Below are 17,825 nucleotides of genomic sequence, written 5' to 3'. Positions count from 1 at the left end.
CTTCCTCCTTATGAGGATTGATGATGAATTGGGTGATGGCAAATTTTGAAGTAGAGGGATTGTGGTGATGAATTTGGTATAGGAGGAATATGGGGAAGACGTGACCGTAGCGACGAATTTGTAATGTGTAGATTTTGTACATATGGGGTAAGGGCAAGGGTAGTGTAGGTGACAGGGGGGGTGACGTACGGTAGGGACGAGCTTTCTCACTTCGCTCTCCGTACGCACTTCGCCTTGCATTGCCTTGATTGATGTGTACCCTTGTGACCTTACCCCTCGCTCATCTGTCTCTCCCCCCCTTTGTCTCCCACATGAGGACCTGTGCGCCACTGGGCGCCGAGGGGAGCGTGCGTGAGTCCGCCATTGTGCGCCCGGAACTTCCAGAACCAGCTGTCTGCATCGATGCGCCACATTATGGACCACATGTCTGTGGCTGAGCACCACTGATGGACCCCATGGGTTGGGGCATGGCCCCTCTGCTGGAACCGGCCATGAGGGCCCGAAATCTTGCTGGCGGACCTTGGCCACAGGGCACCGATGCCCCACAGGTGAACCATACATAGTCGGCCCCTGTGGGCCATAAATAAAAAGAAATGGACACGTTGGGTGCATTTTATTTTGATACAAATAGGCCGCCAGCAAAGAGGATGACAACATCAAGAAGAAATAATAATAGCCAGCAGAGGGAGCCGAAAAGCAAGAGACCACCTGCAGGGTTAGGGGTTGTTGTTTTTATTTTTATTGATGGACAGTGATGACTGTGCACCGATTGGTGCTTGAGGGTGTGTTGGTGCGTTTTGGGTGCTTTCATGGTGCGTCGATGCAGAGCAGACTGTCTCCCCCCCCCCCCCCCCCCCCACCCCCCAGAAAGAACGATCACAGGTCCTGGGTTGCGTTTTGTAAATAAAAGTAGCGTCAATTGTAAATAATGCTCCCCACTGTCAGTGTATAGTTTGAAGACCATTCCGCAATTCGGTTAGCTATGGGCGTGAGTCTGTTAGGCAGGGTGCAATGGAGCAGCGGGACATATTTATTTATGTTTTAAAACTGTCACACTCAGGGTCAGGTTAAATGTCGAGGGAATTACACCTACGTGTCACACTAAGTTAAAGTTCATAGGCCAGGGACGTGCCTAAGAGGAGGAGGGTGCAGTGTTGTGGATATGAGGATTGTGTTTTTTTATTGATTTTATTGTATAGTAAATTGTTGTAAAATATCGCCTTCCTGCCTCCAGTCTGTTGTATAAAGGTCAAAGGGCGTTCCGGTAGTTAATTCCATAAAGCATACATTGAAGGACACTATAATACCCTTGTTCAGTAGCTTATATCCTTATTATGTGTGTTAGGGTAAGGCTGTGTCTCCCATTAATTTTAATACTCCATTGCACCAAGTGAAATAAGAGTAGATCCCCTTTCATTTCATTTCAATGGCCAACTGCATTTTGGACGGTTTTCTTCAACCACCATTGGCCACGAGGCAAGGTTGGGGAAGAAGGGCGGATCTGAACCTCGTCATCAAGGGCGGAGCCAGAGGGCTGTGCCCACCAATCAGGGCCGAAGGAGCTCACCGATGGGCGTGTCCGGGAGGCCGGCGGCTTGATTTGCCGGCGGCGATATAAAAGAGCGCGCGTGGAAGCCGTGAAGGAGGTCAATGACAAGAGTTGCGGCGAAGAGATCACCGAGAAGAGAGTTGAGTAAGGGATCCCTGAAGAGAGCAGCTTGAGCCACCGTGGCTGCATCAACAGCAGCTTGAGCCACCGCGGCTGCATCAACAGCAGCTTGAGCCACCGAAACTGCAGCCACCGCAGCTTGGGGCCTGGACGGACGTTTTGAGCAGGACCGGAAAGGAACGGCGGCTGCCAAACGCGCCGATCGTGCTGCGGTATCCGTGGACCGGCCTCCCCCCTCCAAGCCATCCACCTCCGCCATTCCTATCATCATTCCCCGTGTGAGTCGTCTTCGTTTGTTCTGTCTTGGGTATTTAATTAAGTTTGTATAAGCTAGGTTGCACTGTGTCTAAAATCTTCTGTAAATTATTTTATTATCTTTCCTTCTCCTTGGTTTTTTGGAGCCTGTACATAGCAAATAAATTATATTCGTATTTCCAACCTTTTTGTCTTCTTCTTCACATCCGTGTCGCCTTGGTCTTTTCCCTATTGAATATCTGTGGCACGATCCGGCCAACGTTCGGGAATCGGGTTTAGTCAGGGAAAACTGTTCGGCCGCGGTGCCATCCGCTCGGCAAACAACATCCTTATCCGCGGACCGTAACAATATACTGAAACGCAAAAGAAACTTACCACCTTTGAAACCTTTAAATATCAACAATAACACTGCGTGTAGTAAATGTGTGAACTTATTTGTGGACAATAGTGTCCTCACTGTCAGACAAAACGGTCACGGATGGTCACTTGAACCTTCAATGGTCACTTCATAGCACAGCTGTTGAACAGCCGTTTTGACTGTCAGTGATTAGCCAAGAGGTACGGGATGATTTTAATGAGCTGCACGTGATGTCTTGATATTGGCTTTAAAAAGGCCATTGCAAAATGGGCATTTCAATCAACATGCCACGATTGTCAAGGGATCAACGGCAGCGTGCCCTGGGCATGCTGCAAGGCGGACTGAGCTACCGTGAGGTGGCACGTCGCCTTGGCTGTTCACACCAGATGATATCGGCCCTGGTGGACAGAGACACCCTCCACAACTCTGCAGATGACAGACCTCGATCAGGGAGGCCAAGAGTCACCACTGCAAGGCAGGACAGGCAGATGGTCCGAAGTCACCTGCGGGATCGATTCCGTCCAGCATCCCGCACTGCGGCAGAAACTCCGGGGCGTGCAAACCCACGGATCTCCAATGATACTTCACGAAGATGACTGCATGACTATGGTCTGACTGCCAGAAGACCATACAGAGGCCCCGTGATGACGGCTGCCCATCGCCGCAACCGACCGAGATGGTGCCAGCAGCATCAGCGGTGGACCTTGGCGCAGTGGAACGAGGTCACTTTCAGCAATGAGTCAAGGTTCTGTGTGGACAGTCCTGATGGGCGTGAGCGTGTCTGGAGAAGAACTGGCGAGCGATATGCCGATTGTTGCGTGTGTCAAGCCAACAGGTGGGGTGGCCCAAGTGTGATGGTGTGGGCCACCATATCAGGCCGGTACAGGACGCCACTGGTGGTTGTGGATGCGAATCTTAATGCCCAGCGGTATGTGGATAACATCCTGCGACCTCATCTGCTGCCATTCCTGCTAGACCACCCAGAACGGAGAACCTTTCAGCATGACAACGCTCGTCCCCATGCTGCTCGCTTTACCACTGCATTTCTCCAAGGCGAGAACATCAACACCATGCAGTGGCCTGCGCTCTCCCCTGACCTGAATCCCATAGAGCACCTGTGGGATGAGCTTGGGAGACGCGTAGTTCGCAGGGCCAGGACACGGGCAGAGCTGCTTCAGACATTGAGCACTGAGTGGGACAGAATCCAGCAGTAATCCATCCAAAGACTGGTAGGCAGTATACGCCGACGATGCACTGCCTGTATCCAAAACAATGGTGGCCACACATGCTATTGAAAGGGGACTGACATTGCACCCTGTGCTGTTCTGTACTGTAGAACAAACTGATGAGATGGTGTATCTTGGTCAAAAACTTGACATGTCATCAATAAAATGCCAATGTTTCAATTAGCAATTGTTGGTTTGTTTTATTTTGAACTGTTACAATTTTATTACATTTCAAACAAGTGGTAAGTTTCTTTTGCGTTGCACCTCATGGTAGCTCAGTCCGCCTTGCAGCATGCCCAGGGCACGCTGCCGTTGATCCCTTGACAATCGTGGCATGTTGATTGAAATGCCCATTTTGCACTGGCCTTTTTAAAGCCAATATCAAGACATCACGTGCAGCTCATTAAAATCATCCCGTACCCCTTGGCTAATCACTGACAGTCAAAACGGCTGTTCAACAGCTGCGCTATGAAGTGACCATTGAAGGTTCAAGTGACCATCCGTGACCGTTTTGTCTGACAGTGAGGACACTATTGTCCACAAATAAGTTCACACATTTATACTACACGCAGTGTTATTGTTGATATTTAAAGGTTTCAAAGGTGGTAAGTTTCTTTTGCGTTTCAGTATATATATATATATATATATATATATATATATATATATATATATATATATATATATATATTGTTGCGGATATGAGGATTGAGTTTTTTTTATTGTGTTGTATTGTAAATTGTTATGAATTATTGCTTATTCTGAGCCCTCCTTGCTCCAGTGTGTATAAAGGTCAAAGGGCGTTCCGGTAGTTAATTCCATAAAGCATACATGGTGTTGGGCTGGTGTTGGTGTTGGTGTTGGTGTTGGTGTTGGTGTTGCCCTGGTGTTGGGCTAGCGGCTAGGGTGCCGGCTTAGGATCCCAGGATCCTGGGTTCGAATCCCGGTCGATCGCTGAATTAACGCCAGGGGGGTTGACTCAGCCTGTCATCCTTCCGAGGTCGGCTAATTGAGTACCAGTTCACTGGTAATTCCCTGTTTGTCGTTAAAGGCGGCAAAAAGGGTTGGCGTCAGGAAGGGCATCCGGCCGTAAAACATTGCTTCAAAAAGGGGACCAAAAAACAACAACAACCACGGTTCCCGAAAAAGGCCAACCCCTGCTTTGCAGGGAAAAATGGCCTCTAAAGGTGGTTATTTATATTTATATACATGAAGGACACCATAATATCCCTGTTCAGTAGCTTATATCTTTATTATGTGTATTAGGGTAAGGCCTTGTCTCCCATTAAGATGACACTCCATTGCACCAAGTGAAATAAGATAGCTTCCCTTCATTCTTCATTCCCATTCCCAAAAACCTCCATTTCCCCTTTCGTCATGGCCAAGCCTCAATTTGCCAATTACATCCCCTCCAAAACCACCATTGAACATGTGCTCGGGTCGGGGAAGAAAGGCGTGCCCGCCCGTCGTCATCAAGGGCGGAGCCAGAGGGTCGCGCGACCAACCATGGCCGAGGTGAGCACACCGATGGGCGTGTCCTGAAGGCCGGCGGCTTAATCGCCGGAGGCGTTATAAAAGCGGCGCGCAAGAGTGGTCAAAAGTTGCCTAAGGAGGTCCATGACAAGAGAGGTCCATGACAAAAGAGGTCCATGACAAGAGTGGTGGCGAAGAGATCACCGAGAAGAGAGTTGAGTAAGGGATCCCTGAAGAGAGCAGCTTGAGCCACCGGGGCTGCATCAACAGCAGCTTGAGCCACCGAAACTGCAGCCACAGCAGCTTGGGGCCTGGACGGCAGTTTGGAGCAGGGCCGCGAAGGAACGGCGGCTGCCCAACGCGCCGATCGTGCTGCAGGACCCGTTGGACCTCCCTCTCCCTCCAGCTATCCACCTCCTGCCATTCCTATCATCATCCCCCGTGTAAGTGTGTTCGTAGTCTGTCTCTTGTCTTGTCCCTGGGAATAAGTTAAGCCTGTTAGATAAGCTAGTATTTTCACTGTGTCTCTAATATCTTCTGTATATTATTTTCTTATCTTTCCTTCTTCCTTGGTTATTTTGAGCATGTAAATAATAGGAATAAATTTAGTAGTATTGCCAACCTTTTCGTCTTCTTCTTTTTCTTCACATCCGTGTCGCTTTTGTCTTTTCCCTATTTAATATCTGTGGCGCGATCTGGCCAACGCTCGGGAATCGGGTTAGTCGGGGTAACTGTACGACCGCGGGGCCTCCGCTCGGCAAAACGAACATCTTATCCGCGGTCCGTAACAATATATATATATATATATATTGTTACGGTACGCGGTTAAAGATGGTATGTTTGCCGAGCGGAGGCTCCGCGACCGAACAGTGCTTCCCTGACTAAAACCCGGTTTACCCCAAACTTTGGCCGTATCGCGCCGCAGCTGCTCAATCTGGAAAACTCTAAAGCGACCGAATGCAAAGAGGAAGAAGACGTACAGAAGAGTAACTGGGTTTATTATTATTCACACATACTGTATAAGCAAGAAGAAAGCAGTCACGTTTATTTACAGGGACATGAGACGCAGGTGACACAGTGAAATCTTTAGCTTATCTAACAGGCTTACTTACTACCCAGGGACAAGATAAAAGACAGACTACGAACACACTTACACGGGGAATGATGATAGGGATGGCAGGTGGATGGCTGGCGGGATAGGGAGGTCCAACTGGTCCTGCAGCACGATCGGCTCGTTGGGCAGCCGCCGTTCCTTCGCGGCCCTGCTCCAAACTGCCGTCCAGGCCCCACGCTGCTGTGGCTGCAGTTTCGGTGGCTCGAGCTGCTGTAGAGGCAGTTTCGGTGGCTCAAGCTGCTGTAGATGCAGTTTCGGTGGCTCAAGCTGCTGTAGATGCAGTTTCGGTGGCTCAAGCTGCTGTAGATGCAGTTTCGGTGGCTCAAGCTCGCAGCTCAGCTCTGACGCCCCAGCTCTTGTCTCCTCCCTCCTTGTCTCAACTCTGTCAAAGCTCATCTCATCTCGGGGAACGCCCCGCCGCGGGTTATATAGGCCCCGCCCCTCAACCTTTGCGAACCTCCCCCAAACGTTCTCTCTCCGCCCTCTCAAGCCAAACCCCTTGTTCATGGTTGGTCGAGTGGGGCTGGCTCACTCCTCCCCTCTCTGACGAGGTGGGGACCCGCCTTGCTTCCCCAACCCTGCCTCGTGGCCAATGGTGGTTGAAGAGAAAACCGCCCAAAATGCAGTTGGCCATCGAAATGAAATGAAAGGGGACCTATTCTTATTTCACTTGGTACAATGTAGTATTTAAGTTAATGGGAGACACAGCCTTACCCTAAGACACATAATAAGATATAAGCTATCGAACAGGGGTATTCTATGATTGGCTGACGTGGATGCTTTATGGACTAATTACCGAGACGCCCTTTTTACCTTTACACAACTCCGGAGGCAGGAGGCGCAGAATAAACAATAATAATAATAAAGCACACAATAAAAAAAACACAATCCTCATATCCGCAACAATATATATATATATATATATATATATATATATATATATATATATATATATATATATATATATATATATATATATATATATATATATATATACATATATACATATATACATATATACATACATACATACATACATACATACATACATATTTTTATATATATATATATATATATATATATATATATATAATTATATATTTGTATACAAGATCGAGGCTCGTGTAAGAGCTAACATTAATCACAAAAAACAACAACAAACGGATACACAAAGCATCCAAAAAAGGGAGCAGGAGACAAGATGGGGATAGAGAGGGAAGCACACAAGTGCAACATTTGAGAGCAGGGACATCGGGATATCTGTGGGAGGGAGGAGGCAGGGGAAGGCGGGGGGTGGGGGGCGGGTGGGAAAGTATAAAACACATGGACACTGCTGGAACCTCCAGGAAAGAAAAAAAGTCGGTATTTCAAGGAAAAAAAAGAAGAAGAAGAAAAGTGCTTTTGGAGTGAATTAACGGAGGTAGAAGAGATCAAGGTTTTGGATGGGAGAAGATAAGAGATGGTGGTGAACAGGTGTTTTAAAGACCTGGAGGGAGGAGTGGGATTGAAGGGAGTGAGGGAGTTTGTTCCAGAGGCGGGAGAAAACAGGAATGAAGGAGTGAAGGCGAGCAGAGAGTCTTGATTTTGGCAGTTTCACCAGATATTGACTTGACAATCAAGCATTCCAGAGGGCTAGGAGAAATTAGTGAGACCATTGACCAATAAGGAATGGAGTTCTTGGTGTAGACAGCAACATCACCTCTGGAACAGGGGAGGGGCCTGTCAATACGGGAGAAACATACAGCAATTGGAGAAATCCTGGGAGATGATATTCCTGTTAAGCATATAATGTCCGGAGCTGTAACAGAAACCTAAATGGAGAGATTACTGGAAAACAAATGGAGAAATTTATTTGAAATTACTGGAAATTAATGGAGCCCTCAAATGTTGGTGGAGAACAATGTGTGGGTGCCAGGGGCGTTCATGTTAGGGAATATGAGGGTGGTGGGGAATATGAGGGTGGTGGGGAATATGAGGGTGGTGGGGAATATAAGGGTGGTGGGGAATATGAGGATGGTAGGACATGCAGCGGGGGTTTCAAATAGGAAAGGGTTAACGGTCTCGAGTCAGCATTCTCTGCAGACCTGATTTATCTTCTGGATCACCAATTCTGTTACACTTTACAAACACTGTGTAAGGACAGACGTCACGTCTAGATTGAAAAGAAGGGTTATTGGAAGCAGGATGGAAATCAGTGCTACAAGATCGAGACAACGGTCATGGCAATGCAGGATTCAGTTTTCGACAGAATTGGGACAAGTATTGATGAGAAGAACAAGAGGCCAGGGCATGAGGTGTTGAAGTATTAAGGGAAATGCATCAGTTACAGTTCTTGGTAAGTTCCATTTCCTGTGTTCATTCATCCACTGTCACCTAATGTAATTGCGCATATACAGTGTGTACAAGCTGCTCTACGAGCCTGAGAAATTGGGGAAAAAACAAGAATGGAACATGGTCGAGGGTTTTACCTCGGCCAGCCTGGACCATTTACATGTTGTATCCCACTGATAGGCCGGGTCTGCATCCGGGCTTCACCCAAAATCTAATCGGCTTGTTCTTGTCATCTAGCCAACTCATCCACCAAGTTTTGTGGAATAATCCATCCACATCTTTTTGAGATGTCGTACTATACTGTAAATCTTTTTGGGCCCATTTCTCACTGGTGAAGAATCATTTATAAAAATTCAAAAATTCTCGTATCCGGAACTTCAACAAAATCGAATCAATTCTTCCTTGTCACACGCCCAACCTGTCCACCAAGTTTCCTCCAAATCCGTCCATGACTTTTTGAGATGTCCTGATCACAAACAAACAAGCGGACAGCGGTGAAACCCCGATGGCGGAGGTAAAAACTGAAAAAGGGATCCAATTGAAAGGCAAGCAAAATAGTGTCCAAAGCAAAGTTATACCTTAAGAAGAAATAGTAGAGATTTGCTGAAAATGTGAGCAATAAGTTGTATGAGGTGAATGAGCAACCTAAGGGTGTAAAGGATGTACCTTTTCTTGGATGCTTTTAGCGTCCTGTGCGGTCGAGGGGCAACTGGCGGAGGAGCGTCTGGAATGATCGTTGCCGCATCTTTATTTGATGCTGCTGCAACAGTGAAACTGTATATTCCTTCTTCCTGCAAATAAGATTTCATCAAATAAAACTCATAATTACATCCATTTTACTCATCTAACAACAGTTAATGGTTCGAATCGGTGGCTTCGATTTCACTTGCGGACCATTTTCTGGGAAGTTTGAGGAAAAATGGAAAACCTTAGTCTTCAGATTAGGCCCAACGGGTTAAACATAAAAATAAAAAAAACTGTGGGTACAGGATGCCTAAACCCTTAACCAAATCCTTAACCAATCATGATGGTCTGAGCTGCAAAGTTTCCTGACCCACCATGATCAGAGCCTCCGCTGGGTATGTGGGTGGCCCCCTGCAAACCTCATGTGGGGGGTCCTTTCTATTGGAGGGCTAATAAGTAATAATATGGTGACAGATCTTCAGGTGAAGAATCGATTTATACCTTGGTTCCGGAGGAGTTAGCGAAGTATTAGAATGACCAGCTCTGTCTGTCTCTGTGTCTGTATGTATCTGTCTTTCCGCACCATCATGGGTAATGTATCGTCATATATCGGCTCAGCCTGTACCGATTGTAACCAAACTTGATAGGATAGTAGTGTGGGTCAAGGAGAGTGTGATATGTGGCCAACAATGAACCGGGTCAAATGTCAATCGCTGTTCATTATTTGCCAGGATAACTTATGTGGGCCTAATGCAGAGTAGGTTAAGAATGAAGATAACGCCGACTCACGTCCGAAAGGTACTTCCGCCAGATGGAGGAAATGACGTAAAATCAAGTAAATGATTCACAGTAAATTTCATTCGATTTACCTTGAGGTCGTTTGAAAGCTTTTTAACAAGTAATAAAAACTTCTTCTTATTTTTTTTTTAATGAAAAAGGATGTTACTGTGAAAAAGTATGGAAACAAGCTGAAATCAAAACTGCGAGCAGTGATGCCCCGGGGACCAAGACGCCCCATTCTGATTGTACAAGTGTGCAACGACGTCCTTGACAACGGCAGCCCGGACCCAATTATGCAAAGTTTGAACTGAATTGATCCGAAAAATGAAGGAAGAGGTGCATTTTAGAAGTTTTTCATGAAATCCAATATGGCCGCAATGCCACATGACCTATGACGTCATCCAGAGTATGTACATCAAGTCAAGTGGCAAACTTACTACAAGTGGTTCAAGTTTCAACTCAATCGATCTAAACATGAAGGAGGAGGTGCATTTTAAAGGTTTTCTTGAAATCCAATATAGCCGCCAGGTCACGTGACCTCTGACATCATCAATTTCGATCAATTTTGTTTTCTTTTTCATTGCCAGACCATGTGACCAATCAGATTTTTTTTTAAATATTCAAGTTCGTATTGATGAATAGATACCACAAAAAATGTTTTGTGTTAATCGGATCTAAATTTTTTTTTACCTCAACGTAGCTGCCAAACCACTTCACCAATGACGTCATCTTATACAACTTTTTTGCACCATGGGTAGTCGATCATAACATGACAATAAATCAAATCGATAGCATTTTCGGTTTCGGAGAAGAATATTTTAAAAGTTTTCGCTTAAATTTCTTAATAAAGTTTCGCTTAAAGCTCATGTTGTGCTCATGTTCTCTGTGGAAGAACTATGACCTACAGCGGAAGGACTTGGTTACATTATCGACGGAAATTAGCTAATGTTCAGAACCAACTGTTGAGCTACTGCCTTGACTGAACTTCCTCGAAGTGATTAGAACCATGAAAAGCCAATCCATGCACAGGTTGTCAAGAAGGTGTTGGGGAGAACTTTGTGATGTCCCTGTAGTGTAGTGGAAACAGTGACACACCAGGTCCTCATCCGAAGGAGGGCACGCATCTGGGAGCCCATAGTGAAAAACCAGCAAAATCTGATCAGAATTAGTAAAGTCATCCTGAGGGCATAAAGATCGTCTGGAAAACGATCTGGAAAACCTCCGAAATCTCCGAAAAACCTCCGAATCTCACACTCTTCCTATGTCTCTACAAAAAGATTGTCTGGAAAACCCTCCCATCTACTTTCTGAATAATCCTCTCCAAGAACTTGCTCTATCACTCAAGCTTTTGGGTCTCACTATCTGCCATGATCTTTCCTGGGAAAACCACATTTCAAATCTGGCCTCCAAAGCCAGTCACCAACTGGGCATCCTCCGTCGTGCGAAATCCTTCCTTGGCACACCTGAGCTCCTCACCACATACAAGGCTTTCATCCGCAGCTCAATGGAATACTGCTCTCCCCTCTGGGCCGGTACTCCTGCCTCGCACCTAGCTCGGCTTCACGCTGTTGAAACCAAAGCGTTCAGAATCATTGGAATCTCCCGCGATGAAGCTAACTCCAAGGGCCTCTCACTCACCGTAGGCAGGTTGGTGGTCTTTCTGTGTTCTACCGACTCCTCTCCGGCCTTGCCCCCCCAGCTCTCTCTGGGCTATGTCCCCCAAATATTCCTACAGGTCGCACAAGATCTGCCTGCAACCCTCTTATGCTTAAACTGCCAAAATCAAGACTCTCTATTCACCTTCACTACACCTCTGGAACAAACTTCCACACTCTCTTCAATCCCACTCCTCCCTCCAGGTCTTTAAAACAGATGTTCGCCACCATCTCTTATCTTCCCCCATCCAAAACCTTGATCTTTTCTACCCCTGCTAATTCACCCCAGATACACTTTTTTGAAATTCCAACTTCTGTCCTGGAAGTCCCAGCAGTGTCCATGTGTTTTTTGTTTTTTTTACCTCTCCCACCCCACCCCCCTTCCCATGCCTCCTCCCCCCCCCCCCCAAGCCCTCTCCCTCCCACAGATCTCCCGATGTCCCTGTTCTCTGCTGTTGTACTTGTGTGCTTCCCTCTCTCTCCCAACTTGTCTCCCGCTCCCTTTATCTTATGTTTTATGTGTCAGTTTGTCTTTTTGTGATTAATGTTAGCTCTTACACGAGCCTCGACCTTGTATACAAAAAAAAAAAAAAAAAAAAAAAAAAAAAAAATCCAAGCTCGTTGCCACGGTGATTGCAAAATTTAAAAAATCGGAAAAGATGGCATCAATTCTCATTGGACCAAACATTCCTGGAAAGTTTCAACTTGATCGTTGATCGGAGCGACAGTGCCGATGCTGCAGCTTCCACAAAATTTGGCAGAGAGAATAATAATAAGTCCAATAACAAAAGGAGACCCAGTCTCTTTTCGACTCGGTCCCCTATTGATCGATTATACTTGGGAAAAAAATCAATCAATGTCTGTTTAAACATAAAGATACAGGTTTATATTTTAAGTCCGTCTATGTTTCTGAATTGGATGAAGAAGATGTTTAATGTATAGTAACAGGAACCATTTAAGCTTTTAGAATAAAACGTGACCCACACAGAAGGACCACAAAAACAACAACAACAACAACAGTTCTGCCACTAAAGGTCCGGTTTTCCTGTGTTTCGCTGTATTTTTCATCCTGTGAAATTTACAGATAGATATGCCATGTGGTTGTGAAGTGCAAAATGATGTATTTGAGTAAACCCGTCAGTGAAGCGATTGGAAGCTGGTAGATATGCATGGCTAGTGTTATTGGAAACGTCTATGTTGCACAAGTGGACTTTCAAGATGCTTTAGCTGATGTGGGAGGCGTCTCTTTGTGGGTGGCCCCCAGCGGCTGCTGGCTCCGCACGGAGGCTCTGACCATGATCCATGACCTTGGTTCAAGTTGCAAGATAAATTTACTGAAAACAAGAATGATGCTGCACAGCTTTGAATTGACAAACAATCACAGCATTATCAGATGGAGAAGAGGAAGAAGACCACTACTTTTGCATCTTTTGGAACTTCAATGAAAAACTTCTTTAAAAAAAAAAAAACTTTAAAAAACTTCAAATTTCAAAAAAGAAAAAGAGAAGAAGTTCATCTTTTAGTTTCCTTGGCTATTGGGCAAAATCGTGGAAGGGTCGTCACTCAGACGGCAGGATACCCGAATGGCTCATTCTTCCCAGTAAGCTGTACTCATGTTGGAACTTTGAGCTTTAGATCTTAAAAAAAACAAGTACAAAAAGTTTTAATTAAAACAAAAGCCGCGTCGATGTTACACAATGCCTAGATGCAGCTGTGCCTATAACGTCGATGTTATAGGCACAGGACATTCCTATTGATTCGATTACTTGATGTTATTTTTGTGCGAAGTGAAAATATATCTCGGCAATTTCCCGTGTGTGGCGACGAATTTTTAATATATCTCGGCATTTTCCCGTCTGTTATTTCAGGCGGTGTATGACTGACCATGCCGCGATTTTAAAAAATATATATCTCGGCAATTTCCCGTGTGTGGCGACACGTGAACGAAGCTATGCTCCTCTCTCCACATTATTGTGACGACGTATAAATTAAATATTTCATCGTGACGATTGTCATCAAATGGACGAATTTTTAATATATCTCGGCATTTTCCCGTCTGTTATTTCAGGCGGTGTATGACTGACCATGCCGCGATTTAAAAATATATATATATCTCGGCATTTTCCCGTCTGTTATTTCGGGCGGTGTATGACTGACCATGCCGCGATTTTAAAAAAAAATATCTCAATGGACTTGAAGTTACAGGCCTTTGAGAATTCATTTCGTTCTATAAAGGGCAACTTTCATCGGATTTTCTTCCCGTTTTTTTTCAACCGAGTCTAAAACTATGTTAGCGACTGTGAAAAATGAAATGATATATCGAATTTGATTTGAAAGAAAACTGTGTGAGAGAGCAAGACACCACGGGCCTACAAAACAGGCCTCAAAGCTATGCGAGTTAATAAAATGGTGGATATTTGTTTATATGAAGCCTCTCCCACAATGGGTGGAGCTATGGTTCCCAGAATGGGTGGAGCTTTGAGGTTTTGTCTTCTCTGCAAGAACAACAAGAACAAGAAGAAGAACAAGAACAACAGCAGAGGGCACTCTATGAGCAGCGTCTGCGACGCGGCTAAAAACAATCAGCTTCAAAAGCTTTTGACTGGTGAACCAAATCATTGACCATATATGCAAATTCTTAAAATTTCAGATCAATCGGATGAAAATTGACGATTTTATACAACCTTGACCTTTGACCTTTTCATCTAAATACAAATAATCTTCTAGCTTTTAATTGGTGAACCAATTCAGTGACCCATTATGCAAATTCTTAAAATTTCAGATCAATCGGATGAAAATTGACGATTTTATGTGACGCTGACTTTTGACCTTTGGACAAAATTATAAATTTTCCTTCTCGGTATTATCATAATAAAGGTTTTATTTTATTGTTTTGTATACAAAATCGATGCTCGTGTAAGAGATAACATATTAAACACAAACAACATAAACAGACAAATTGAACATATAATAAAGGGAGCGGGAGACAAGATGGGGAGAGGGAAGCACACAAACACAACAGCAGTAGAGAACAGGGAAAGGGTACACGGTATAAAACAAATGAACACTACTAGGATTTTCAAGAATGAAGTCGGGGATTGAAAGAGGTGGATTTGGGGTGTATTAACGGGAGTAGAAAAGATCAAGGTTTTGGATGGGGGAAGATAAGAGACGGTGGCGAACAGCTGCTTTGTAGACATGGAAGGAGGAGTGGGATTGAAGAGAGTGTGGGAGTTTGTTCCAGAGGTGGGAAAAAGAGGAATGAAGGAGTGAAGGTGAATAGAGATTCTAGATTTTGGAAGTTTCACCACAAGAGGCTTTCTGGCAGATATTTTGTGACCTGAAGGAATATTTGGAGGACACAGCACAGACAGAGCTGGGAGAGCAAAGCCGGAGAGGAGTCGCTAGAAGACAGAAAGACCACCAACCTGCCTGCGGTGAGTGAGTGAGAGGCCCTTGGAGTTTGCTTCATCGTGGAAGATTCCAATGATTCTGAAAGCTTTGGTTTCAACAGCGTGAAGCCGAGGTAGGTGTGAGGCAGAAGCACTGGCCCAGAGGGGGGAACAGTATTCCATTGAGGTGTGGATGAAAGCCTTGTATGTGGTGAGGAGCTCAGGTGTGCCAAGGAAGGACTTTGCATGACTGAGGATGCCCAGTCCGCGACTGGCTTTGGAGCTTTGGTGAAAATTTGGTGAAAACTTGATGACAATAGGTCAAGTGGCAAAATAGTTACGGCCTGGACACACACACACACACACACACACACACACACACACACACACACACACACACACACACACACACACACACACACACAATCACAGGCAAACACACACACACAATCACAGACAAACACACACACACAATCACAGACAAACACACACACACAATCACAGACACACACACACACACACACACACACACACAATCACAGACAAACACACACACACACACACAATCACAGACAAACACACACACACAATCACAGACACACACACACACACACACACACACAATCACAGACAAACACACACACACACACACACACACAATCACAGACAAACACACACACAGAAGTGATTACAAAACCCCTGTGATGCTGTGCAGGAGATGGGCTAATAATTAATCATCACTATCGCAAGGTAAGTTGACCCACATACCTTCCTTTCTGTAATGCCCTGTGGCGCTGAAAGAGAAAGAAAAGAAAAACACGCAAACAATTACTGCATGAAACTGGACCTGCCAAATACCATATTACAGGGCTCCCAACTACAATTAAATTACTCTCGGCTTCTCATACATCTCAACCTAAGTCATGGTGAGTTAACCCACTGCTCATTCGTCGTTTTTTACTTGCAAGTAACGTTTAAGCCTTAGAAGTGCGTCCACAAGCTCTTTTTAACCCATGATTGAAGAAATTGCAGGTACGTTATCTTACATCGAACAATACAAAGTTTGTGGGAGGTACATCAGAATGAGAGAATGACACCACAGGTGCGCAAAGCATTCTGGATATTTCCAATACTGTTGGAATGTGTGTCACGTGCTGATGAACAGTAATGTGCATTGACGTTTTTTGTGAATGAAAATGTGAAGCTTGCTGAAGTGAGTACGAGTGATGTAAATGTTTTTGAAAGTGGAAGTTCCAAGATGAGGAATTATTTCAGAAAAAGGTCATCATGCAGGTAAAGCAGGTTGGAGTAGATGCAGCATACTGACGTAAAATACCTCTGGGGTACCTTCCTCCACCTCCTTGTGGTTTGCCCAAGCCAACATTCTTGCCTCCTGCTGCTGGACCAAGGATGCTGTAGATTGCAGTGTCCATCTCACTTCTTTTAGGCAGGTTCATCGTAGTGCAATAGTTTGAGCGGTTACTAGCCACGGTACCATATACATTCAGCAGGGCAGCATTTGTTGCATAGATGGAAGATGCAGCGGTACCATGCCCAGAATTCAATACCCCACGTGTGCACTTTGGGAACACCTGTCCGTAAATTTTTGATGGGATGGGAGTTGTGCTGTATATGCTTTGTATTCCACCAGACGGCACTGACGTCACACCTTTTTCTGAATCATAAATCGTTTTGTTTAACACATGAATGATTTCCACCTCACCTGCGAATGGAAACATGTATGTTACGAACTCGAAACATACCATTCACTGCAATAAATGAACCATTTCACTTCCTTCAATAAGCGTGTAAAAGTGTACATTTGCACATTAAAATCATAACTTGAAAGCATCTCAAAATGCAAAACCTGTCCACGTCCGCTTTGTATTCGGACTTCTTTTTCCGTATGCTAAACATGACAAAAACAGCTAAGAACAATGGACAATTTTAGGTGACCTTGGCATTTTGACCTCAAAAACAATAGGCTTCAGTGACCCGATATGCAAACCCTGTTCAAATTTCAAGTCACTCAGATGGAAATTGTGAATTTTGTGATCTTGACTTTTGACATTTTGACCTAAAACAATAGGTTTCTAGCGTGTTATGAGTGAACCAATAAAGTGACCCCATATGCAAATCCTGTTCAAATTTCAAGTCACTCAGATGGAAATTGTGAATTTTGTGACCTTGACATTTGACCTAAAACAATAGGTTTCTAGCATGTTATTAGTGAACCAATAAAGTGACCCCATATGCAAATCCTGTTCAAATCTCAAGTCACACAAATGGAAATTGACAATTTTATGAACTTGACCTTTGACATTTTGACCTAAAAACAATCAGCTTCTAGCGTTTTATTGGTGAACCAATTCAGTGACCCAATATGCAAACCCTGTTCAAATTTCGTCACCCAGATGGAAATTGACAATTTTATGACCTTGACCTTTGACATTTTGACCTAAAAACAATCAGCTTCTAGCGTTTTATTGGTGAACCAATTCAGTGACCCAATACAAATCCTGATATGCAAATCCTGTTCAAATTTCAAGTCACACAGATGGAAATTAACAATTTTGTGACCTTGACCTTTTTACCTAAAACAATAGGTTTCTAGCGTGTTATTAGTGAACCAATAAAGTGACCCCATATGCAAATCCTGTTCAAATTTCAAGTCACTCAGATGGAAATTGACAATTTTATGACCTTGACCTTTGACATTTTGACCTCAAAACAATCAGCTTCTCGTGTTGTAATGGTGAACCAATTCAGTGATGTGATATGCAAACCCTGTTCAAATTTCAAGTCATTCAGATGGAAATTGTGAATTTTGTGACCTTGACCTTTGACCTTTTGACCTAAAACAATAGGTTTCTAGCGTGTTATTAGTGAAC

General features: G+C 44.5%; 1 protein-coding gene across 7 annotated transcripts in view; it reads right to left on the bottom strand.

Moving 5' to 3' along the window:
• Window positions 1-17,825, bottom strand: part of LOC137425312 (phosphoinositide 3-kinase adapter protein 1) — a 118,070-nt gene that overhangs the window by 7,481 nt on the left and 92,764 nt on the right. For all 7 annotated transcript variants that reach the window (XM_078776527.1, XM_068113612.2, XM_078776525.1 and 4 more), the window contains 3 exons: window positions 16,271-16,657; window positions 15,703-15,728; window positions 9,090-9,214 (listed from right to left, as the gene is read on the bottom strand). In XM_078776527.1, coding sequence (XP_078632653.1) covers window positions 9,090-9,214; window positions 15,703-15,728; window positions 16,271-16,657 — 538 coding nt within the window. The remainder of the gene's footprint in view (window positions 1-9,089; window positions 9,215-15,702; window positions 15,729-16,270; window positions 16,658-17,825) is intronic.

Source organism: Myxine glutinosa, chromosome 4, assembly GCF_964187855.1.
Source record: "Myxine glutinosa chromosome 4, kmMyxGlut1.1, whole genome shotgun sequence".
NCBI lineage: Eukaryota > Metazoa > Chordata > Myxini > Myxiniformes > Myxinidae > Myxine > Myxine glutinosa.
The sequence above is the reverse complement of the archived record's forward strand: the minus strand, read 5'-3'. Positions and strand labels throughout refer to the sequence as shown.